At 45.5% G+C, this 24,403-nt stretch overlaps 1 protein-coding gene across 2 annotated transcripts in view; it reads left to right on the forward strand.

The window, feature by feature from the left end:
• Window positions 1-7,202: 7,202 nt before the first annotated feature.
• Window positions 7,203-24,403, forward strand: part of LOC131563020 (monocarboxylate transporter 2-like) — a 35,220-nt gene continuing 18,019 nt past the window's right edge. Inside the window, exons 1-2 of one of the 2 annotated variants that reach the window (XM_058812874.1) lie at window positions 7,203-7,557; window positions 7,788-8,045. In XM_058812874.1, the coding sequence (XP_058668857.1) occupies window positions 7,829-8,045 (217 nt within the window). In that variant the 5' untranslated portion in view covers window positions 7,203-7,557; window positions 7,788-7,828. Of the gene's footprint in view, window positions 7,558-7,787; window positions 8,046-17,330; window positions 17,373-18,310; window positions 18,551-24,403 lie in introns of those variants that run through there. The other variant, XM_058812873.1, reaches the window with a different exon arrangement.

Raw genomic sequence — 24,403 nt, forward strand, 5'->3', positions numbered from 1 at the left:
ACTGTGGATCTGGGGGCAGCACTTGGGATGTTTCAAAGTGTGTCTTGGGGTGGGTGATGAGTGAGTCAAGACTTGGGGCTCTGCTCAGGGCAGTCTGGTCAGTCTGACCTGCTGTGGGTGTTTGTTACAGGCCGCCTGAACATGAGAGCATGAGGTTTTCTCCAGGCAGCCTTTTCAGAGGTCTTGGAGCAGTCCCATAGGAACAGGGGTCCAAGAGAGCTGGTTGCTATTAAAGGATCACTTCCTTCAGGGTCTAAAATGATGCAAACTGATGAACAAGAAATTGGGTAAAAGGGGCAAGACACTTGTGTGAGTGGAAAAGGAATTCAGTTCCTGCATAAGCAGGAAATACACAGGAGATGGGAGCAGGGTCAGAACAAGAGAGGGACAGGAGTGTTTCAACCATGCTCTTTGATTCCCTAATTTCTGTTGTCGAGGCAAAGAACAGATGCATGGATTGTCCCCCAGTGCCCCAAGTTCCTGTGGAGCTCTTGTGAAATCCTTTCAGTGCTGGGCTGTGTTGGCAATGCTGTAACAGAGGAGGATGACTTGGCAGGGTCAGGTTAACCTGCTCAGGTGCAAAGAGGGTGAGCAGCTAACCAAGTGAGCTGGGGAGCCACAGGCTTGCAAGTGATTATACTCCTCTAAGGGTCAATAAGGATTTTCCTTCTTTGGATACTAAAGTAATTTCCAATGTATTTTTTTGAAGAGAGAAGTAGCTGAGCCCTTGAGAGATTGTTCCTGTCTGCAGGTTGGGGATGGAATTATTTGCTGGGCATTTTTTTTTCTTTCAGAGACTTCCTTTTAGAAGTGAGTTATTTTAGAAGCTTCTGCTGAAGGACAGGAACACACAAACCCCTGCACTCCCCCTAAAGCAAAACAGCATTAATTAAATGAACTTATCCACTGTGTTTGTGCCCCAGAGCTGTGCAGTGCATGCTGCATGCAGGGGAGTATCTGCCAGCTTGGCACTCGTGTGCAGCCAAGAGGTGGGGAAATCACCATCCAGATGTTGCTTTCTCCTTATCTCTTTGCACATGTTCTCCCCCCTGGGCCTCTCAAAGAGTCTGGAAGAGTGAGACCAGAAAACTGGAACCTCCCCCATTTCTTAATATCTCACTAAGGTCCCTGTGGCTCACTGCTGGTTTTTGTGCTTTACACAAATAATGTACAAATATCTACTCCAAGAGGCAGGAATTTATTAACTTTTACAAATATTCTGTGATCAAATTACTTAACAAGTATAAGCTACAAAACCAACTGAATTCTAACATCTCTCCAAGAAGAATTTCTGAAGTACAACAAAGGCATTTGTCAGCCAGCTTTCCCTTTCAGAAGGTGCTGGTGGGGTCTCTTTGTTTTCAACAAATCAGTAGGACACAATTCCTGTGCAGACTCTACATTTTTGAAAGGTTTGGCCCTCTACAAAATGGAATTTAAAGCAGCCTCCAACTGAGGAGTTGGGAGGCAGAGTTGTGAGAGTGATCAAGCACATGGACAGAATCCTGAATATTGTATTTCTTCATGGAAAAAGTGCTGGGTTTTACTGTTTTTGAAGGATTAGGTGAATTCCTGCATGTCACAAGCTTTGACTGAAGAAGGCCTAGATCTCCCTGAAGAGGAACAAAAGGGAAATAGGTGAAGCATTTTGCCCTACTCTTTGCAGCACCTGGATGATGGGGAGACCTTCCCAGCATGGAGGGACCTCTGTAATTCGTACAAGTGTGTCACAGCTTTCTCCTCTGCCCTTCTTCTTTCTGTGGCTGTGAGCCAGGGCACAGCCTGGTCCCAGAGGCACTCCAGGGTAACAGGGCTGGAGGTTGTGCCCACATGCCTCAGGCTGCTGTCTTTTAACAGATCAGCTCCACAATTTACCATGCTATGTGCGTGTTTAGACCTTTAAGTGTCACTGAGTGCTAGCAATGATAACACACCTGTAAAACATCAACCTAAATGGCACCAAATCTATCTGTTTTAAGGAATGCCCTCTGTCTCCTTAGATCTGCACGTGACCTCTGCTTTGCAGCCCTCACTGTCACAGAACTGTAAGGACTGTGAACTGTAGGCTCACTTTGTGCCAGCTTTTCATCCTTTTGTTTAATGATAAATATCTAATTTTTGATTATCTAAAAACTCAGTTCTAAACTCCATTAGATCAATTATTTTGAAGTCAGGATGTTGTGTGACACATCAGTTGCAGAAAAAGATTTGCGGGTAAATTCTGAATTGCCTTAAACCCTTCCAGAGTGATTCAGTTCATGTTCCTTCAGTAACAGATTTCTTTATAGATTCTGAAAAGTTCAGGGGCAAGAATAATTGGTGAATATCAAATTAACTGTCTCCAACAGCCAATAAATTAAGTGCTGAAATTGTTTTTATTCTGAACATTTAGATTTTAAGTAAAAGTTATGCCACATTTTATATCAAAACTAGTATATGGAGAGGAAGTGTTAAGAAGAGCAGTTGGATTAGTCTTTTAAGTTCAATTTTTCATATTTTTTGAAATAGTAGAGTTTCTGCTGCTTTTGTCCATCTCAGCCACAAGGGAGGTGTCCAAGATTTTCTGAAGTGATTTTGAAGAGCAGTCTCAATAGTGTGAGTTGCTATCGTGTCTGAAGTGCACTAGAAGTGGTCACAGCCGGTAACTATCAGCAAAAACCTCTAAAAATCAGGCAGTTGCTGTTAACAGAGATGGAAGGAGGAACAATATCAAACAAAGGCAAATCTATGTTTTGATTTGGTAAAGCACCAGTCTAAAATGGCTTAGTGTCAAGGGAGCTGTTGGGTATCCACAAGCAAAACAGAAAGTGCATCTTTGGAAGTGTAGAGTTAATTAATTCTGAAGGGTAAAAAGGATTTCATCTTTTGCAATGCCATTCTATCTTACAGTAGCATTCTTCCAACACTATACTTTTAGGAACGAATGACTCCCATGGACTCCAGGTCTGGAGTGGTTGCATTCTCCTCCACAGCCAGCTCCTGGTGCCCTCCCGGAGGACCACATGCACCTCCAGCAACCTGTAACAAATCCCCACAGCACCCACAACTGCCTTTAAAGATCTACTCATTTCAGAACACAGAAAAAGCACCAGGTATGCTTGTTATATTTCTGGCTGTGAAACGTTTTTAGAGAGAATAACTGGTAGGAGCCATGGCTGGTGAGGCAGAAAGAGCAGGACCACGAGATCGATCAGCCCAAGGAACGTGCAATTGGAATTTGTTCCCTGACTCTGAGCTAATGGTGAGAGCCTGGGGAGACAAGCGTGGAGTGCCTGTCAATACTCCCCAAGCTCCAGCAATTTGCCATCTGCAATGCCAGAAGTGACATCTCTGTGTTTAATAGTCCTCAATGGATTTCTCCCCAGAATTTATCTTGCTGTCTTTTGACCCCTGGAGACTTTTTTTATCAAGCTGTTACAAGTGCCTGGTAGAAAAATCTTTTAAAATGGGAAATGTGTATTGTGTGTCCTGTGTTGTGAGAAGAACATCTGAGCTGGCTGGGAGAGCACCATTTGCAGCCTTTTGTGCTGATGCAAACTGGGAACTTGTGTGTGGGTTTGGGCACTAATTGTGTCCTTGCAAAGATATATCTGCTATGGAAGAGTGTGGATAACTCCATGTGGCTACAAGGCAGGAAATACAAGCTACAGGAGATGCTGACGGGCAAAGTTAACTGGGATGTATCATTTTTCTAACTCCATTTACCTTTCTTATTAATTTTCTACTCAGGTTGGCTGAAAACAGTTCCCTGGCCCACCTACAATCAGGGTTTTTTTCCTATTTTTCTTTTGTGCCTCAGTAGTGTATTGCAGCATTGGGATTATAAACACGGCTGCGGAATGTTTTAAATCCCCCAAATGGGGATTTGCAACATAAGTCTGGTGGAAACATTCCTGCCGAAACTGGGTTACATTAACCTTTACAAAGCATGGATATTGCTCATTTAATAGTCCAAGTCAACTGCTTGGTTACTGGTAAAAAATTCAGGAATTTTCTGTATCTTTTCCCCTCACTCCAGGGTGATATTTACCCCTGGATAAGTGTTGCTGTGTCTTGTCAACTCCTTCATTTATTGGGTGATCAAAACCAATCTTTTGGAGGATTTTGGGTGACCCAGAAGTGATTCAGGAGAACTTTGGGCAGAGGGTTAAAATGCCCATAGCAGGATGGGCAAAGACCTCCATATGCAAATTTCCCTGGAGCAGAGCCTGCAAAAATACATTTTAAAGAAAGAATAAGTTAATATGTACAAGGAAAAACGATATCTGACAAATAATTGATCAACATCCACAGGGAGCTGAGACATGCCAGCATTCCAAGCACAGCGGACTGAGAGCTTGCTGTGAAGGGCCACCCCCATTCAAGAGGACTTAATGTGACATACAGCAGCCTTTGGGTCCAACAGGTGGCAGAGATTGTTCCAAGTGAGGGTAGAACCTTTGATCTCCTCTGGGGTGGGGGACAAGGTCAGCAGATGGCTTTAAAAGGCAGCAGGTTGCTCCCAGAGGAGCCAGGGACGGAGAGGGACGGCGTCCGAGCCGGACAGGGAGCAGCCCAGTGAGTGTTTGTGTGTGATGCTGTGCTGGGGTTGAGGGAATCTTGGCCCCATGGAGCCCTTGGATCAGCAGGTGAAGCTTCATTAGACTCGGGTTTGATTTTTCAAGGTGCTGTCATCTAGCAAGAAAACCCAGCCCCTACCAAGTAAAACGAGCAGTGTAGCAAATTGCACAGTCCGAGAATGGCCCCAGTTGATCTGGGTTACTGAATGAAGGTTGTGATTGTATTTGTTGGTTCAATAAATCAAAGAAAGAGGATGGTAAATGTCAACTGGATTGAGATGTAAGGGCCTTGATTGTGCAAGTGACCTGGAATTCCTTTATTTCCAAGTTGTTGTTTGTAGCCTCAGAGAGATTCTTGAAGAGGGTTGAATGATAGTGAAGATCCAGAATACCTGTCTAAAGAATAAGCCTAAATAAACGATCAGGAATTAAGCAGAAGCCTGCAGGGAGTGGTAAGTGGAGAAATGGGATATCCAGACTTTTTAACTTCACAAAAAAGGAAATTGGGACCAAGTGAGAGAGCTGACAAGTAAATTTGTGCCAGACAAAGACAACTCTTTCTTTAAAATGACAAAGTTGTGGTTAAGAGGTGTTAACAGAAGGGGCAGTGCCTGTGGGAGAATGGTCCTGGGCCCTCCTTGGTGCTGATGTCTCACAAACCTCAGGGCATCATGCCACAGGAGAAATGAGGGGAGACTGGGACTGTATCACATCACTGCCTGCTGGTTGCTGAGGCTATTAAACCCTTTAAAAATAATCCCAAATTTTATAATGCCAAAGATGGGTTCCCCTAAGTCTTCCTCTGAAAGCCTTGTTTTAGAGTTGGAGAGGTAAGAGTCAGCTGGTGTGATTTTTAATTTTGACTGTACATTATATTTTCATTTAACTTTGGTTTCTCTCTTTGGTTTACTGTATTAATTTGCCTTGATATAGGAAAGATTTACAATGATCTGATACCATGGTCTGATTTTATGCTAATGTCTTCTCAATATATTTCTCATTAAACAAAAAAATCAAATTAAATGCACAAATATATTCATCATGTAAGACTTCTAAAGGTGGTGTATGATTAGTCACAGTTTTAGAATTGGTGGTAATAAAAAATAGCCTTTTAAATCCCATTTATAATGTTCAGGTTTAACTTTTTTAAAGGATTACGAAAAAATTTGAATTTGAGGGGCCTGAGAATTTTGCATATCCTAAATTTGAATGGCAAACATAACGTTAAATAGGGAAACATGTCCTCACTCTAACCACCCCTTTATCAGTTTTATTTTGCCTAATTTCAGAAGCACTAGTATATGTCAATATTTTTAGGAGCTTGGTATTCTCCATAATATTTGAATGGCCTAAACTGGGTAGAATAACCATGAATGAAAGAAGCTGTGCAGTGAAGTGCAATTTGATGAGTAATAAGATCTCTTAAACATCAACAGACAGGCATTTCAACATCACCACTATTACTTTTTAACTTGGGTTCTCCTTTTAAAATCTCACCTCACAGTAATGAAGTCGAGTTAATGTAGTTCTAAAAGAAAATTATTTCCCTTTATGGAAAGGCTTAGATGATGGGCTATAACAGACTCTGCATCAAAATGTTCCATATACTGTGGGTACCTGTAAAGGGAAAAAAATGTTTCATGAATATCTATCAGAAAAGTTTATTAGCTAATATCAGAGCAAGAGAAACTTTGCAAGTACAATCTTGCTGATCCTGAAATTAAAACATAGCATCCTTCACAGTGTAATGCAGCATTTTCTTTATTATTTATAATTTCATTGTAAAAGACTTAGTTGGTCATCTCTTGATATAGCAAAGAAATCTCAGGAAACCCAACATCTTGCAATGCTAGATATTATCCAGATAGAAATTAGAGTGGATATATTAAATATTAACATTTTGGGCTAATAATTTTTCCAGTTATAGTCAAGTTCCTCTCATGTCCAGTGAAATCCTTGTGAAGGGGTTGGAGCTGGATGACCTTTAAGCTCCCTTCCAACCCAAGCCATTCTGGGATTGTGTGTAAATGGAAGTGAATCCTCTCGTGGGTCTCAGTGGATCAATCCCTGTTAGACTGGCTCTGACCAGGGCTCCTCACCCACAGAGGCTGGGAGAGGATGCCCAGGGATGAGGGTGAGGATGGAGCAGGGGTGGAGATCCTCTTCAAGTGTAACCTCTCATCATTTGAGGGCCTCTAGAGCGCTGAACATGGGTTTACATAAATTTCCTTCAATTAAAAATAAATGAAGATGAATGGTCTTGGTCTGTAGCAAACAAAGAGAATGAAGAGAGGCTATGACAAGAACAAAAATCAGTGATTATCTTTCAGTACAGGACAAAGTTTTCAATGGAGGTCTGACTATTTTGCAAAGGGATTCCAAAACTCATCTCTGATGTATCTGAACGATTCACAGAAAAGAGATGCATGTTTTATTTATTTTTCTTTTTTATCCTCATTTTATTTTAATGACCAGGGAAAATGGGAAGAATGCAAATGAGTGAATGCCCTCTTTGATCCGGGCTGTTCCTGAGCATAATCTGCTAACCTGGCAGGCACCAGGGACGAGTGGAATTGCTGCCCATAAGCAGGAAGGAACCTCAGCCCCTTTGCAAGCAGTTTCTCAGTTTGGTTGATGGTTTGAGGGAAGTAACAGCCAGAAGAGCCCTGTCCCCCTGCAGAACAGGGGAGCTGGGCCCGCTCTGGGGCTGCTCACCTGCTGCTTGCACCATGGGGATTGTTCTTTCAACCAGGAATCACCTGAAATCATAAGGACTCCCACCCATGTCTGAGAAATACACAATAAAGGATTCACCCTGAAAAAGGTACAACCACTGGGTTCTCTCCAGAGGGACTGTGACAGGAGTGACCTCCAGGAGTCATCTCCCAAGGTGGGACACAGAGCCACAGGCTGGACGTGGCACAGAGCACAGAGTGAGTGACTTCACCTGGGACTGAGCTCTGCTCCTGGACATGGGGGCCATAGGAGCATTTTGAGGGTATGTATTTAAAATGCAGGTGGAAGAGCTGGACAGGGTTATTGCAGAGGGAAGGGTGATCTTGGTTGTGTTAGAATTGAACAGTAGAACTGTCCAAAAGCAGCAAAAGGATTGAGGCTTCAAGAGCGGGTGATTCTCTGTACCTCTAAATCATTTTAATTTGCTTTAAAATGATGCCTGACCACATGTTATGAGCAATCTGTACAACACACCTCTCCTCTGCTCTGCAGGACACCGGCAAGCAGGGTTTGCTCTGGAACCTGCCCTGACCATGTCTCCTCCAGTGCTGTCAGACCTGGGCTATGTCCCCCCCGATGGAGGATGGGGCTGGGCCGTGGTGCTTGGAGCCTCCATCTCCATTGGGTTTGCATTTACCTTCCCCAAAGCTTTCACAGTCTACTTTAAAGAGATCCAGGCTTTCTTCAACATCTCCTACAGCCAGATTGCCTGGACAACATCCATCATGTGTGCCACCACCTACGGAGGAGGTAAGTGAAGCAAGGCTGGATCTTCCTTTGGAAAGAGAAGATCTGAGCTCTACACCAAAAGGGGAGAATGCATTTCTTTGAGAAAGTTCCTGGAAAGCGCTAACTCTAAGCCTGGCTTTCTGTTTCCTGATGATACATATTGGAAAAACTAAGAAAACCAGTAGTGCTGAGTTTTTTATTGCCAACATATATGAAGCCATCAATTATTATTTCATCATAATCCTTGCTATGCGTGGGTGAGTGGAGGCTTGGAATTATTTGAGTCTGGGAAGTTATTTCAGTATATTTATTCTTTTGTTCTGTTCCTATTCTTGTCTTTCCTTTTGAAACAAAAAATGTGTGGCTTGTACTCTTGATTGCAGAGAAACCACTGAAACTCAAACCCCAAGTTTTGCTGATGTACAGACATGAAATATGTGCATGTGTATCTTAAGGCAGCATTGAAATATGTTCTTCCCTAAATCTGTTGCTAAAATCTTGTTTCAAATAAGTAAGGGATGATGTTTTAGACTTTTCTCTGTAGAATCTTTCTAAAAGAACAAATATATTCACTGGTTTCTTCAGATTAAAAAATGTTCACTGGGTACCTGTACCTTGGCTGCAAAAATTGGTGCTGTGGGAAGGTATCTACTGTCCTCATAAGGGAATCACCAAATGGGTGTTCCCTGAGGGATGTCTCCAGGTTATCAGTCTGCCACTTTGATGTGAGCAGCAGGTCAATCGTGCTGTTAATGGTTAGTGGAGATCAACTGGTTCAGGCTGCTGGTGCCTGTGAGGTGCAGCTGCTGGCAGGCATTGCTGGGCTCTCAGCAGATCCTGCTGGTTCTCGGCTGGTTTTGCAAGGGTGAAAGGTAAAAGGATTAACACTGGAGAACACAAGATGAGCCACCCAAGTGTGAGTGACCTCACACCTCCCCAAACCTGTATTCTCCCTAAAAAATTCTCTGACATTCTTTGGGGAAGACTATTACAAAAAATTTTGTAGATGGAGGGATCTTCTTGGTACCCTCCAACCTTCAGGACAGGGTGCTTTGGAGGCTTCCTGGGTCACTCATTGCAAGATCAGGGGTACACTCTGGGCACAGAAGGCTCACCCTTTAGGAACTGGTTTTACATGGCAATAAAAAAGGAGCTGGTGTGGGATGGATTAAGTTGAAAGGAGATGTGTGTGACCAAAGGGGTGTGAGGGATGACAGAGCCTCTTCAGGTGTGGCTGGAGTGGATCAGACTGTCAGTGAGGCAGAGTCCCTGGGCTCTTTGGGCTGTGCTCTCTGCTGCAGATGGACAGAAGGGTTCACCTCCAGGGGGAATAAATCCCTGGATTTAAAATCCTGGAAATAAAAGCAGCTCCCCTGAACACTGATTTCCCCCTGAAACAATGGCTGTGTGTCCTCTGGCTGCTGTTTGGCCCTGGTGGTTTTGTGTCAGGAGCTGGGAAGGGCTGACAGAGTGAGAGATGGAAGAGAGATTCATTTAGAGGGATTATTTCCTTAGGGTGGTTGCTCAGGGCCCTCTGGAAGCTGCAGGTCTGAAACTGAGCACCAGACCCTGCACATGTCTCAGAGTGGTGGGGATTTCTGGTTTTTTATTCTCCACATTCCCTGAGTGAGGGCCTTTGACATCTGGCTGGAAACAGGAGAGGACAGCAAGGGATCCGCTGGCTGTGGAATAGATGGGGGAAGAAGCCATCACAGTATCAGATTTGTGGCTTTCATCACTGATCTTCCCATCTTTAAATACACTTTTCTGACACCATCCTGCTGCAGAGCTGTTATTATAAACCAGAACTGTGTGTGCAAGTGCCTGACTTTCCCAGATGCCACCTGTAACAACAGGAGGGTGCAGCACAAGCAGGAAAATATGAGATGCTGTAGAGAAAGTCAACTTTTCCTTTTCAGCATTGTATTTATATTCACCCAGACTTTGGGCCAAGAGCTCAGTGCTGGTAAGGGGGTCTTGTCCCTGTCACAAACCCTGTGTTCATTGCTCTCAGAGAACCTTTCCTCTCTGGGGTTTGTCCCCCAGGCAGAACCTGCTGCCCTGCACCTCACTCAGCTTTTAAATCCCTGCAGCATCTGAAACAGATAATGGAAAAACATAAATCTGAGGAAAAAATCCCTGTGTACTCTTCTAGAATTAAGGGAGATCAAGTGTCTCATCTGTTTTTGAGCATGATTCATAATTCTAAACATTTCCCTGTCATGTTCTCATCTTTCAGTTTTGCTGCCAGTAACTGGTGTTGACATCTCCATAGATCTGAAGGCAGCAGCATGCTAATAGCAACAGAAGAGGGAATTGCAATAATAACAGATTTAGGACTTTCATCTCAGGGAATAAATACCTTTGAGTGCATAAGTAATTGAATACTCAGTTTGATCTTCCTTTCAGCTATAGCAGCATAACTCTACAGCAATTCTGTAGCATCCAGTGGAGCTGCATGCTGTGGTTGGAGAAGGAGGAAAGCACCAACAAAGCCTGCCCAGAGTGGCTGGAGGAATGCAGGGGATCCCTTCAAACCCCAGATTTTATTTTACAGCATTCAGGAAAGCTGCAGCTATCTATATAAAACATATATATATATGAGATATATATAAATGATTGAGATAGATATATATATAGATATATATATATAGATATATAAATACATAATAATGTATAATATATATAATATATATGTATTAAATATATTAGATATATATACATGAGATATACATATATATATATATATACAGAATATATATATATAAAAAACAGTTGTTTTTTATATATATATTATATATATATAATATATATATAGGACAGGACAGCCTAAAGTAAAATAGTACCAGAGTAAATAGTAAAAAAAACCCTTCAACAAACATTGAGTATAATTTTTTGGGTAAAGCCTGGGCTGCACTGAGGTTATCAGGCATTTTGCCATCATCTTTAGTGGAGCCAGGATTTCATCTTTCAGCTGCTGAGTTTGACCTGCTGAACTGGAGCAATGGAAGCCTGGCAAATTTCAGCCTCAAGCATTTTGGGAAAAGCGCTTTCCCAAAGGCGTTCAGGAATAGGAAGCAATGGAGTGCCCTGTAACAGGTAACAGGTGCCTCTTTGGAGCACATCTTACAGGGAGTCATTTCTGTGGAACTCAGGGGGCTCTTGGCCAGCCTGTAAACCTGGGATTACAGCAGGTTTGAGTAAACACTGCATCTGGACCAAAAAACCTCCTGGTTTTGTCCTTGTGGGGTAACAGGGATGTACAATGTCAGAAGTTCAGCAAGTTCCTTAAGAACTCTGTGTAAGACCTTGGAAGTTAATGCCAAAGCACTGTGCTGGTCTGCTGGACAACGGTCATGCAGAGGGGCATTCAGAGCCAGGAGCCTGCTGGGCTCACCCCCAGCAATCCTGAGAGCTGCACCAGCCTGTGTTAAGGGCACAGGGGTGTCACACAGCTCCCTGCACCCCGTGATGTCTGCACTCAGCTCCTCCCAGGTTTGTTTCTGTCTCTTGTTTCCACATCCCAGTGTTTTACTGAATTTGAAGGGTAATGAGGAGCTTCCTGGCTTTCCTCCACCCCATCAGGAGGAGCTGGTTGTGTTCCAAGGAGCTGCAGGCTGGATCCTGTTCTCCTGCCTCCCACCTGCTCTCCTGCCTGCCCAGAGCTCGCTGGTGACCAGCACCGCGAGGTGCCAGCTGAGACTGGCTGCTGCTCACACCATGCCTGTCCTTGGAGCACATCAAAGGCGTCCTAAATGCATCAGCAAACAGCAGCTCCTGCTCCCAGAGCACTGCAGTCATAGAGAGAGATTTCCTGGGGAAACTCATGTTAAATAGAAACACCCTTGTGGAGTTACAATTTTATTTGGTGAGGAACCAAAACCCACACCAAAGCCTCTTTATGATATTTTTCTGTACTTATAATTGACTATCCCTCCATCATCTTAAAACTTGGGTGATGTGGGGTTAAGTTTTTTGGAAAATACCTGGATTATGTAATGACTAGGAGTACTATGATCTGCAAACAATGGTGTTCCAGACACTGCTTGGAAACTGCTGTGACCTCTCCCTGTCCCCTGGTGACTGACCCCCAGTTCAGGCTCAGTCAGCATTGTGCAGTCCCAGGTTTTGCTGCTCTGGAGTGGGGCTCACTCTGCAGGGTGATCCTGCAGCATCTCTCCTCTCTCAGACACCATGAGGCTTTAATGAGATCTAAAATTCTCCAGCTTGGTGAAGAGTTATTCAGGCAGCCTTGAGGCAGCTGATCCTTTTTCTGCCCTGCTGACAGCAGCTTGGGAGTCTGCTGGGGACAGCAGTGGTTTTCTGCTGCCAGATGTGCCACAGCTGCTGAGGGCCATGCCTTGGATGTGGTGCTGGTGGAGAGGTTGGATGTGCCACAATTCTCCAGATTAGTTTTGCCTGTCTAAGCTGCAGATCTTTGCTAACCTGGCTCTTTTTCACTGAAGGGAGTAAGAAAACCCTCACAAAAATACTCTCACCAGAAACCACAGGCAGGCTGGGTGGGTAAGGCAGGCTGGGGCAAGGTGGGATCCACACTGGTTTTACTTTGGCACACTAAGGAGTCTTTATTCATTAAGTGTTTACCTTGAGCAAAAATGTATGGACTCCTTATCCTGTGCTAAAACCTCACAGCAAGGACAAGGCTTGAGCGTGGACCTGGGTAGGCCCAGGGTGGGGAAGGCAGAGGTTTCCCTCTGTCACCAGTGGAGTCCCCTTTATTTTCAGTACAGAGAGTGACCTGCTCTGCTCTGGCTAATGTGTAATTGTACCTTCAGCACAACCTCCTGCCCCAGCTGTTTGTTTGCCTGTCTTTGTGTGCACAATCTTAAATGCCTTCAGGCTCTGCATTCAGCAGTGTTTGGAAAAAAACACAGTATTTCTCCTCATTTCAGCCATTTAGGATTTGGCATAGCCAGACTTCTGTCATAAAAGTTAGTAGCTAAATTCTTGCTGCATCTCTGAGTACTTCAACCATGTTGTTTTTCCCTTTCTGTGCAATCATTTTCCAAATATAACAGAGGAAGATCCTTCTGGGATTAAAATGTAGATGAGACAAAGATGCAATAGCAAAGGAATAATTTGTTTTAATTCCCCAGTGAAAGCATTCCAGTTATTAGATCTAGATTAATTGTCACCATCTTTTTACCAACAAGAATGTTTTCATTTGAGCTGCTGATTAAACTCCTGCAACAAGGGAAAAACAGAAGAAGTGATGTTATTGCTTGGTTTATTCTGATTTCTCCAGGAAACCAGCACATCCTGCAGTGATGCCTCATGCACCTAGCTGGTTTGATGGCACAGACACAGGGCTGGGGATGTCTGAGAGGTTTCCTGGCTCTGGAGAATATTATTTCATGTCATGAATCCCTCTACTGTCTGTTACTAATATTGTGGTTTAGCAAAAAGCAAGTTTGATATTTCATAACTTTCTATTTCAACCTCTCCTTGATCCCCTTGTAAAACACATTGCTCAGTGAAAAACAAAGCCAGGAGGCTCTGCCATTGTCCCAGGTGGTTTTGGTGCCAGCACTGATGTAACCTGGCTCTGTGCAGTGTCACCTCATCACCAGGGATGAGGAGCTGGTGGCTCTGCCTGCAGCAGAACATCTCACATAGCAATAAAGAGGCTGCATGGAAATTAAAGGTTCCCTCCCCTCCCAAATAGCCAAGGAGATGCCAGGGGATGTGGCCTGACCAGGTCTGACCAACAGATGCCACTTGGAACGTGTTGGTTGGGTGCTGCCTGCACCCCTCCTGCTGCTCAGTGCCCCAGGAGCCACCAACCAGAGTTTGGTTCCCTTTAATTAAAAACCCAGGCATGGAAATATTAGTGGTAAATCCCTGAGTGCTGGAGATAAAACACAGAGGAATGTGTTTTATCAGCCTGGTCATGCTCAGGCGGGGAGAACACAAGGTACAAGGGTAATTCTGTGCTACTGGGAAGGGAAATGATGCTTTGTCCCCCAGCTGGCATTTTGTGGTGGCATCAGCTTGGAGTCCAGAGCAAAGAGTTTTGGTGATTTGAAATCTACTCTCAAGTTTTACTCTGTATCTGTATGGATTGATCCCTTGGAAAAAGTTAAGAATTTTATTAGGAGCACAAATAAATGGGCCTATTTTTTGAGGATGTGATATCTCTCTCCTAGGACAGGTCACACAGGCAAATGCAGGGGATGTTCTTTAGAATGACACCCAATTTATGTGCCATTCCCTCCTGGAGAAGGGAATTCTCATCTTCCAGTGATGGTATCACATGGGTCCAGCCCTTTGGTTTTGCAGAAAATTGCTGTCTGTATTCTCATCCATCAATTCAGGAGCTCCATTTTAACAGGCTGTGGATTGGATTTCAGTGCTGCTGCACTTTATGAGCAAATGGAACATGACAATAGAGCAGGGTTAAGAAATGGGGTGTGCCATTAAAGGCCCTTTAAAGAAGTGCAGAGGTGCCTCTTCTGGCATTTACCAGATGCTGTTTTCAAGCAGCAGAGCTAGGTATGGATTTTTTTTTTTGTAATGTGGAAGCAATTTCTAAAGTCCTTAATTGACTTCCAAAGACTCAATGAAAGAAAAACTCTGTTGGAGTTATAAAGTTGTAGCTCTTACCTTTGGCTGCTACAAACTGCTTTGCATAAAATGCTCTGAATAAAATTATTTCCAAGTGCCAAAGTGGTTCACTGAAGACAAACGGAAATGTTTTTGTTTCTTGAGGGGGCCCAGAGGTTTTCCCCTGATCCTATTTTTTTTTTCTTTTTCCAAGACAAGAAAAAACATTGAGGTTGTCCTCACTGGTCACTTTTTTGGGGGAACTTAAGTGCTCCACTATATGGGTAAAGTGAAATGAGGCCCTGGCACAGGTTGCCCTGGGAAACTGGGGCTGCTCCATCTCTGGAAATGTTAAAGGCCAGGTTGGATGGGGCTTGGAATAACCTGGTTTGCTGGAAGGTGTCCCTGCCCATGCCAGGGGGATGCTCCCTGTCCTCCCAAGACATTCTGTGGTTCTATAATTTTAAATATTGTCCATCAAACCTTGGGCTTCAATAAGTAAAGGCTGTGAGTTCATTTGATTAGAAAATCATGACCTGGGAAATGTCACAGAAAGCTTTGTGAAGATTGGAAGATGGGAGAGGAAGAGTTTCAGATTCTGCTTTGCTCCTGTCCCCTTTTCCCTGCATGCCCCTCTTCTTTGAGCAGCCCTGGAGCACTGGGAATTACAATAGCAGGCATTTATTTACATGGAATACTGTGATAGGGAAATGAGTCATTTGGAAAGGTGTTTTGCAATTTTAATCAATTTTTTTGCTGATTGCCAGCAAATTAAAAAACCTGCCCTCCAGGAAGCGTCTGCTGTCGGTGGATGAGAAAGCAGAGCCTGGTCCCCACATGGATGGGGAGCCCTGGCACAGGCAGCAGCTCTGAGAGCAGCCCAAGGCTCCCAAACTGCCAGGAAATCCTTTCTGACCTTTGAGGCCAGGTTTCCAGTGTCACTGCCACCCTCTGTCTCAGGCTGTTCTGCTTTGCTTGTGATTCTCCTCAGAGCAGCAGCAGCAGTGCAAACACCGCATTTAACATCTTTAGAAATCATTTGTTTGCCCCCAGAGTCACCTGCTGCAACTGGTTCCCTGCTCCAGTTCTGAGTTTGTGTGAAAATTTACCCAGAGGTGCCCTGCTGGGCTGGCTGCAGGGGCCATTCTTTAGCATGACACACAAGGACACACAATTTAATAGTTCTGGAGGAGGAAATTCTCATCTTCCACCTGAGAGCTGTTGCAGCTTCCACGGCTGAAGCTGTACCTGCTTCTCCATCCCTCTGCTCCCTGAGCTTTCCATCTGTCCTCCCACCTTCCCTGCTCCTGCTAAGGATGTGCCAAGCTCAATCTTGGGTGTGTTTATTCCATTTTGGCCTTATTTTTGATTTTTAATAGAACACTGAAACAACTGAATCCTGGTATCCTCACAGCCCATGAAGTTGGTCAGGGCTGTACCAAAATAAAACTCCCCAAGTCATCACACTGTGACCCCACAGCTGAGAGTAAAGGTTTCTGGTCGTTTTGAGTTTACTCAGTTTTATAGGAAGAAAGAAATGGCAGTAATAATACATTTTACAGTTGTGTTGTGAGGAGATTTCAAAGCTCCAGATTGACTGAGCCAGGTAAACTGCAGAGCAAGGCCCTGGTTTTTTCCCCCTCTCAGCTGATTCATGGTGCAAGCAGAAAAATGGGGCACACACAGGGCTGTTAGCTAAGGCAGGGGGAGGCAAGGTTGAGAAAGATAAAAGGTCTGTGGTGAAACTGCACCTTCCCAGCCAGAGCAAACACTGCTTAATGTTTCCCAAGCAGAGCCCCATGTGAAAACTAGAATACACAGCGAACTGGTGAGCATGAATAGGGGGCAGAAGTCTGCAGTGATCACAGAACCACAGAATTCTGAATTGAGTTGGAAGGGACCTTAGAGCCTATCCCATTCTAACCCCCTGCTACCTTCCCCTATCCCAGGTTACTCCAACCCTGTCCAACCTCTCCTTGGACACTTCCAGGGATGAGACAGCTTCTCTGGGCAACCTGTGCCAGTGCCCTGGCACACCCACAGTGAAGAATTTTCTCTCAACATCCAATCTAAATCTCTCCTCTTGCAGCTTAAATATGTTCCCTCTTGTCCTATCAGCATCTACCTGTGTAAAAAATCCTTGCCCTTTTTTTTTTTTTTTTTTATAACAAAGATGTGGGCCAGGGGCAGGAGTGTAAAGAATCACTCTCCTTTTTCTTTTGTAATGATGATGTGGTCCAGGGGCAGGAGAGCAGCAAACAACTTGGTATGGGGTAGAAAAGAGGAAGCACGTAGATGGAAACGGAAAAGTACGGAAAAGAGGAAGGATGTAGATGGAAACACAGGGAAGTAAAAAAGAAAAATTTGCATGTAAGTAACTGAGGGTGATTTAATTAACACCCGCGGGGTGGCTGGTGGTGCTGCCTCGGCTGGGGGCGAGGAAAGGCGAGGGGACAGGAGCTGGAGTGAGGGATGTGACAGCCGGGGGGTTCGGAGCCGGTCCCGCCCGGGCAGAGCCGCGCTCCGCAGCTGGGGCCGCTCCGGCCGCGGGTCCCATCGGCGTCCCACCATTGTCCCACCAGTGTCCCAGCAGTGTCCCACCGGTGTCCCAGCAGTGTCCCACCGGTGTCCCAGCACTGTCCCGGGCTCGGCAGGCACGGGGCGGGGCGGAGCAGCGCGTTGCAGCCGCTGTTTGAAGGTTTCCCCCGGTACACGTGGCATTCCTGCCCCGGCGCAGCCCCAGCGGCTCAGGCACAGCAGCACACGGGACCCACCTGAGCTGAGGTGTGTGCGGGGCTCAGGGGGCTCGGGGGGAGCAGCACCCCGGGATTGGGGGATCTAGGGAGCAGCACCCCAAGGCTGAGGTCTGGAGGAGCAGAATCCTGAGACTGGAGGTCCAGGGGAGCAGTATCCTGGGACTAGGGATTCAGGGGAGCAGCATCCCGGGTCTGGGGGTCCAGGGGAGCAGAATCTCAGGATTGGGGTTCCAGGGGAGCAGCATCCTGGAACTGGGGGTTCAGGGGAGCAGAATCTCAGGATTGGGGTCTGGAGGAGCAGCATCCTGGAACTGGGGGGTCCAGGGGAGCAGAATCCTGGGACTGAGGATCTAGGGGAGCAGAATCTCAGGACTGGGGTTCCAGGGGAGCAGCATCCCGGGAGTGGGGGTCCAGAGGAGCAGAATCTCAGGACTACAGATGTGGGGAGCAGTATCCTGGCACAAGGGGTCCAAGGGAGCATCATCCCAGGACTGCAGGTCCAGAGTCTCAGAACTGAGAAGTCCAGGGGAGCAGAATCTCAGGAGTGGGATCTGGAGGAGCAGCATCCTGGAACTGGGGTTCCAGGGGAACAGCATGCCAGGACTGGGGTTCCAGGGGAGCAGAATCTCAGGTGTAGGGGTTTGGGGAGCAGCATCCTGGGACTGGGGTTCCAGAGGAGCAGCATCTGGAGACTGGGGGCTTACGGTCTCAGGACTGGGGGTCCAGGGGAGCAGAATACCAGGATTGGGGGTTTGGGGAGCAGTACCCCAAGACTGGAGGTCCAGGAGAGCAGCATACCGGGATTGGGGGTCCAGGGGATCAGAATCTCAGGACTGCGGGGTTTTGGGGAGCAGTACCCTAGGACCCGGTCTGGAGGAGCAGCATCCATCCCGGGACAGCGGGTCCAAAGGAGGAGCAGCATCCCGGGTCTGAGCCCAGAACTATTTGTGACCCCCTCTGTTGCAGGGCTCCCCGAGCCATCCCCGGCCATGCCGGCCCCTGCCGAGGCAGGGCGTGTCCCCGGCCCGCCGGACGGTGGCTGGGGATGGATGGTTCTGCTCGGCGCCTTCGTTTCCATCGGCTTCGCCTACGCCTTCCCCAAAGGCTTGGCCATCTTCTTCAAAGAAATCCAGGATTTCTTTGGCACGTCCTATAGCGAGATCGCCTGGGTCTCGTCCATCATGCTGGCCACGACCTACGGTGCAGGTGAGTGCTCCTGCACCAGCCCTGTAAGAGCAGCCAGAAACCTCCACTCTGGGCCAGAGCAGAGCCACCAAGTGTCCATCTCTATGGCCACCATCCACAGATTCACTTTCTGATCGTGTTTCCAAATGTTTGTTTAGGCAGACAAGTCATGTGTGGAGCCTGAGGGGCTCCTGGCCAGAAATCAGATTACCTATGAAAACTTTCTATGGGCATCAGGGAAAAAGCCCTGAGAATAGGCTGGTGTGAAATAACTGGGTCTGGGTTTCAGCCAAGGCTGAGTGTTGAATAGAATAATAAATGAAGTAGCTGCTTGTTTATTGTGGCAGCTGATAATGACAGCAATGAAATTGCCAGTCATTCCTATCAGTTGTAAAGCAGTGCTTGTAACTCTGCTCTTTTTTATGATTTCAATATCACTTCATGACTGAATGAAATACATGGGCTGCCCTTGATTAAATCTTCAGCTGGAGGTGGACAGGAACCACACTCTGCAATTGCAGGAAGCTTCATCAATATTTATCCCGTCTATTAAAGACATTCTGAGAATAATCTTTGTTTTTACAAAGGTGGTTTTATTTTTCCCTTAATAATGCACTGTAGTGCAAGAGCACAGTTGCTAATGAAAATAAAGTTGCTTTGTGTAAGTTTGTAGGATAGAAGTGAGGCTTGAGTCAGAACCTATTGTAATCCACTCTGTTGTAACCCAGACTTGGTCCTACAGAGATGAGCTCTGCAAAGTTCCTATAGTTCTAAAGTTCCTATATTAGTTCCTATATAAGAACCCACCAATGGAGCACTTGGAGGGCAGAACCCAAGCAATGATTCAGAGAGAGAAATGCCCTGCTTGTGCCAGTGCTGTTGTCCCGTTGGCTGTCCCATTACACTGCAATAAAAGTGCCAAAGTATTTACCTCTGGGCTCCCTGGATGCCTCTGTGAGTTGTTGGCAGCTCTGTCTTCCAATAAAAAAAAATGTTGTCCCCTCCTTTGATATGGAAGAGATGCTTTGTGCCTGACCATGACCAAGTGAGGAACATTAACCCTGCACCTGGCAGCACCCCAAGTTACTCACAGGGATTTAGATGGGGAGCTTGAGCCTCTTGGGGTTCAGCTTATGGCAAATGAGGTGCTGGAGCAGGTGAAATGCTGCTCTGATCCCCTCTGTCTCAATCCAGCTGCTCATTTTCCAGCCCACCTTCTTCTCTGTCTCTCCAAGTGTTCCAAGTCAGTGCTGTGTGCTCTGTACCTGGGATGTTGCAGAGGACTTTTATCCTGATTACCTGAGCATCTCCTGCCTTAGCTTCATTCTCCCTGATGCTGTTACACAGTGATGTGGGGGATAATACAGCTGAATTGCAGGTGACTTTTGAGGGAAATAGTAAAGGCAAGATGATTTCTAGAAAGCTGTAAAAGTAGGTTTTAGAAACAGAGAGAACAGAAAACATAGAACTAGCTGCAGCTGCAAAGTCTGAAAGTAGAAAAGGTTGCAATAGTACAGCAAGCAAGGACAAGAAACAATAGCTTGAGTTTAAAGTTTGGTTAAGATAGACTTTAAGGCTGTAGAAAAATGCGCTTAGCAGGATAGTAGAAGGTTTTAAGCTTAATAACAGTGTATTGCATGTTGTTAATAGAAGGCATACAAGGAAGCATTGTGTGCAGCAGGTGTATGTGTGCTTTTAGTGATTGGCTAGGACAATTGTTTGTAAGCTTTAGCAATATGCTATTGGCTAGAAAGTTTTTAAACTGCTCTGTAGCAAGGAAATCTTTGGCTGCTGCTGGTTGTAAATGGGCCTATGTCATTTTTCTATTGTCTCCACCACGTAGTGAAGCTGATGCTGCAATACAGCTCAAGGAACGTACCCCAGCAGTCCCATCCTGTTCGTGAAAAATCCTCCAAACAATCTCTTTGTACAATCTCTTGCTTGCAGCTGCTCAGTGTCCAGTTTCCAGCCTCCCCTCCTGTGCTCTGGGTGCTTGGGATGCTCCCCATGCCCCTGGCTGAGGTGCTGGGTGGTGCAGACAGGGCGTGGTGGGAGCTGCTGGAGCATGGGGCAATGAAACACCAGTGTCCAAGAGTGTGTTTGACACTCTGCTGTGACTGAGTGGGCATTTAACACCACTGTGGGTGTAGCTTATGCATGACTCCAGTGATTTGGAAATGCTCATTAAAGGGCAGCTCCTCTGTGGCTGTGCCTGTTGGAGCTGTGAGCATGCAAGGCTTGATTTACACTGCAGAAAAAACAGAAAGCAGTTTGACACTGAAGTTTTGTCAATCTTTTCAAAATAAGAAATTCTAAAACCACCAAGATTTCAACATACTCCTGAGCAGCTAACAGAGCTACCAAACCAGATGATTATTATGATTATTGCCATAGCACGTGCATCCCTTCCCTTCCTCTCCCCAGCGAGGCAGAAGAGCCACAGGCTGTGCAGGTGATGCTCTCTGCAGCCCTGTGGGGACACTGAGCACAAGAAGCACCAGGCACATGTCCCTGGAGGAGGGGACATGTCCCTGGGGTGTGGAGGGGCCAATTTGCAGTGTCAGCCGTGGCCATGGAGGGCAATCCCTGCCCCATCCCTGCCCCTGCAGCCCCAGGGCAGCCTGGTGCCCTGCAGGGCACTCAGAGGCTGAAGTTTCCGCTGGCCACAGCTTGTGGTGACACAGTGCCCGGTTTCCTTGGTGTTCTCCTTGGTCTAAGGACTCGTTTTTGGACTGTGCTGCTTACACTGTAGCAGAGCTTGCGTTTGCATTTCATAAATAATGCAAATGAAGCTTATTTTCTGAAAATACATGAACTAACCCAAATCTCCACTGGAGAAGCTGTGTTGATTCTGACAGCATGGATGCAGATTTACAGTGACCACCTCAGGCTTTGCTTGCAGCACCAAAGGAGCTCCAGTTTTTCAGACTAAAGCTGAAAATCAGCAGCCAGGACTGTTTCTGCCCTTCACTTTCTGCTGAATTCCCCCAGGAGGCTGTTTTACACCAGCCAGGGCTCTGGCAATATATATTACAGAAGTTAATGTGTCTTATCCCCCAGTTTCTTAATCTGAACTAGGTTGCAGAAAACAATTCTGTCACTGTAATACAAGCAGTAAAACAGATTACTGTGCAGTAAAGTGGATAGCCTGGACTTTATGATGGGGTACTTGTAGCTCTTGCCAGAGCTCCTGCTCAGCAATTCCACATTTCCAATTGCACAGGGCAGGCTGGGAGGTTTGGGAGCGAGGAGCAGGAGGGAACATTGCTCTTCTCTGCCCAAATCCCACAGGCTGAAGCCCTATCAATCTGATAAAGAAGGATTTGTTTTACAATGTTTCTACTTTTCTTTCTTGTCATGGGTGAAGAGCTCATTCCTTACCCCAAATGAGAAAGGTTTTACAGAGCAGAGTTTTTGATGCATGGGAACAAAAAAAGGAAAAAGGATCTGATCAATGATCTTAGAGGTCCTTTAATGATTCTCTGGCCCACACAAGACCAACATTCCCAAGGTTTTTCCTCACATATAGGGGTGAGTTTTGTTTAGGAAACAATTTCATTGCAAAGCCAAAAGCCTTTGGCCTTGGCACCTCCTGATTTGGGCTGTGTGGTGGTGCCAGGTTCACCAAACTGTGCTGCCCTTGTCCCGCTTTTGAGGGTGACACATTTCAAGCTAGGCCACAGAGGTATCCCTGGGGAAAGCAGGAGGCAGCAGAGCTCTCAGGAAAGAAAAGATAAGCAGCATTAATTTACTAGTAAATTAGTTGCCCTATTCAGCGTCAGGGGAAACAGCCAAACGTTCTGAAAATAAGAAATAGTGATGCCACTAATTTAATAGCAGCAATGTTCTTGTAGCTCTTATGGTCTCCTGTGAGGCTGCAAGAGAGGTAAGGATTGTGGGAAGAAGTAATGTCCTTTATTATGGCCAACTGTTAGAGCTTGAACAACGAGCCAGCCTCCTGGCACATGTGCCACAATAGAGGGAATAATTTAATACCAGGACAGGATCTGCATTTTCTTTTTTTAAATTTTTTTTTAAATGGTGATTGTGTGGCCAAATGCCTCTTCCATCTTTATAATGGAATAACAGGAATCATCCAAGGGGAGCTCAGAGAGCAGATCCTCCTGCAGAGTCATTTCAGCTGTTTGCTTTGAATAGCTGGGGCTACACCAGGGCACACTGGACCTTCTTTTTAGTAATTTAGAGAATTTCACTATTTTGTGATCACTGTGCATGTTTATATACAGCTTGTGGGTGTAAATATGTGCTGCTTCTGTTGCCCTTTAATACACAAAAAGCTCAGGCTCATGGCATCAGCACCATCATTGTTTTTATTCAGAATGTGCTGCAGTGGAGCCTTGTCTCAGTTTTGCTGTACCCTGCTGTGAAACTCCCCCCAAAATCTCCAGGGTACTGCTCTCTCACGTCCAAATTCCCCTTAAAATTAAAGAATCTCTGTCCATTTTACAAAGACATCATCAGAGAGCCACATTTTGTAAACACAATAAAAATGAGAGTGCTTCTGGTGAAAAAGCCTCCACCTGAAACCAACCAGTGTTTATTAGTCTTGTTATTTATTGGTTTGTAATTTGGTGAAGATCAAATTACCTGAAGATTTAATTCTGGAAATGCTCCACAACTAAATCTTTTCCTCCAAAAAAACACTTTCTCCCAGAGCTTGTAAGTGCTTAATAGAGCATCTGCTAAAGCAGCAAGGAAGAGATAGGGAAGCTGAAAGTCCACCATTGACCTTGAACATTTAATCCAAAATTTTATAGTTGTATTTTATTACGCTGCTAGCATGATAAATTGCAGTGACAGGTTTAGAAAGAACCTTACAACATGCAGTGGCATAAAGCTATATTAATAATGAGTTTGATCCTGCAGTTTTTAACTTAATCAAAGCTGCCAATGTTCTCTCCTGCTCTGGTCCAGGCTCTATCAAAACCTCCTCTGCCTCCAGAAAACCCCACCCAGGGCTCCCCACCCATCTCAGCTGCCTTCAAAGAGCTGTGAAGCACTAAAAGGGGAAACTGAGGCATGGAGGGAGGTGGGTTTTTTTCAAGGACAAAGTTATGTTCATCTGTGTCATCTGGTTCAACAAACATTCATTCTCCAGTGGGGCTTTAACCAGGATTTCCATTTTTGCTTTCCCACTGGGTATTTTATGGAGGCTGGAACAAAAGGGGGAAGATAATTCTGTTTATTCACAGAGCTGTGGATATCCAGCATCCTGCTATCCTGGCCCAGATCCTGCCAGGTGCTCCCTGGAGCTGCCTGATGCTGGAATTCACCTTTTTCCTTACCTTCCCCACCTCTGGGAGTCCCACCCCATCATCCTCCCCAGGCAGGGGCAATCCCTGGGTAGCAGCACCGTTAGAACCCCAGGTTTTGATAAGAAAGCTGCCTGAGGAATGATTTGATTTCTGTAATGGATGGTGCTGCAGGTTCATATACTTCTCCTGACTCTCAGAGAGCACTCCAGCTCTGCAAGGTCACCACGTATGGGCTTGTATTTTTTATTTTTTTAAATAGCTCTGTTCTACTTAAAAGCAATAATAGCACTGTAGGTTCAGGTGAAATATTTCTGTGTTGGTGGACTTGGTCACAAAGCTTTATCATTTTGCCCTTCATTGGAGCTACCAAGGTCACCAGGCAGCAGTAATAGAGATGTGATAGACTTAATAAAAACCAAGATTAATAAGAACTAGGGAGAAGGAAGTGAAGAGTTTTGGCTGAGGGGTTGTTAATGGTGTTAAGCCAAGGAGTAGAGTTATAATCCATTCCCCCCAAGTGGAATTCAAACATGTGAAAACTTCTTCCCCCAGATGCCAGCCTGTCCCAGAGCATTGCAGTGGAATTGAAAAGCAGGAC

This window comes from Ammospiza caudacuta, chromosome 12 (genome assembly GCF_027887145.1).
Source record: "Ammospiza caudacuta isolate bAmmCau1 chromosome 12, bAmmCau1.pri, whole genome shotgun sequence".
Classification (NCBI taxonomy): Eukaryota; Metazoa; Chordata; class Aves; order Passeriformes; family Passerellidae; genus Ammospiza; species Ammospiza caudacuta.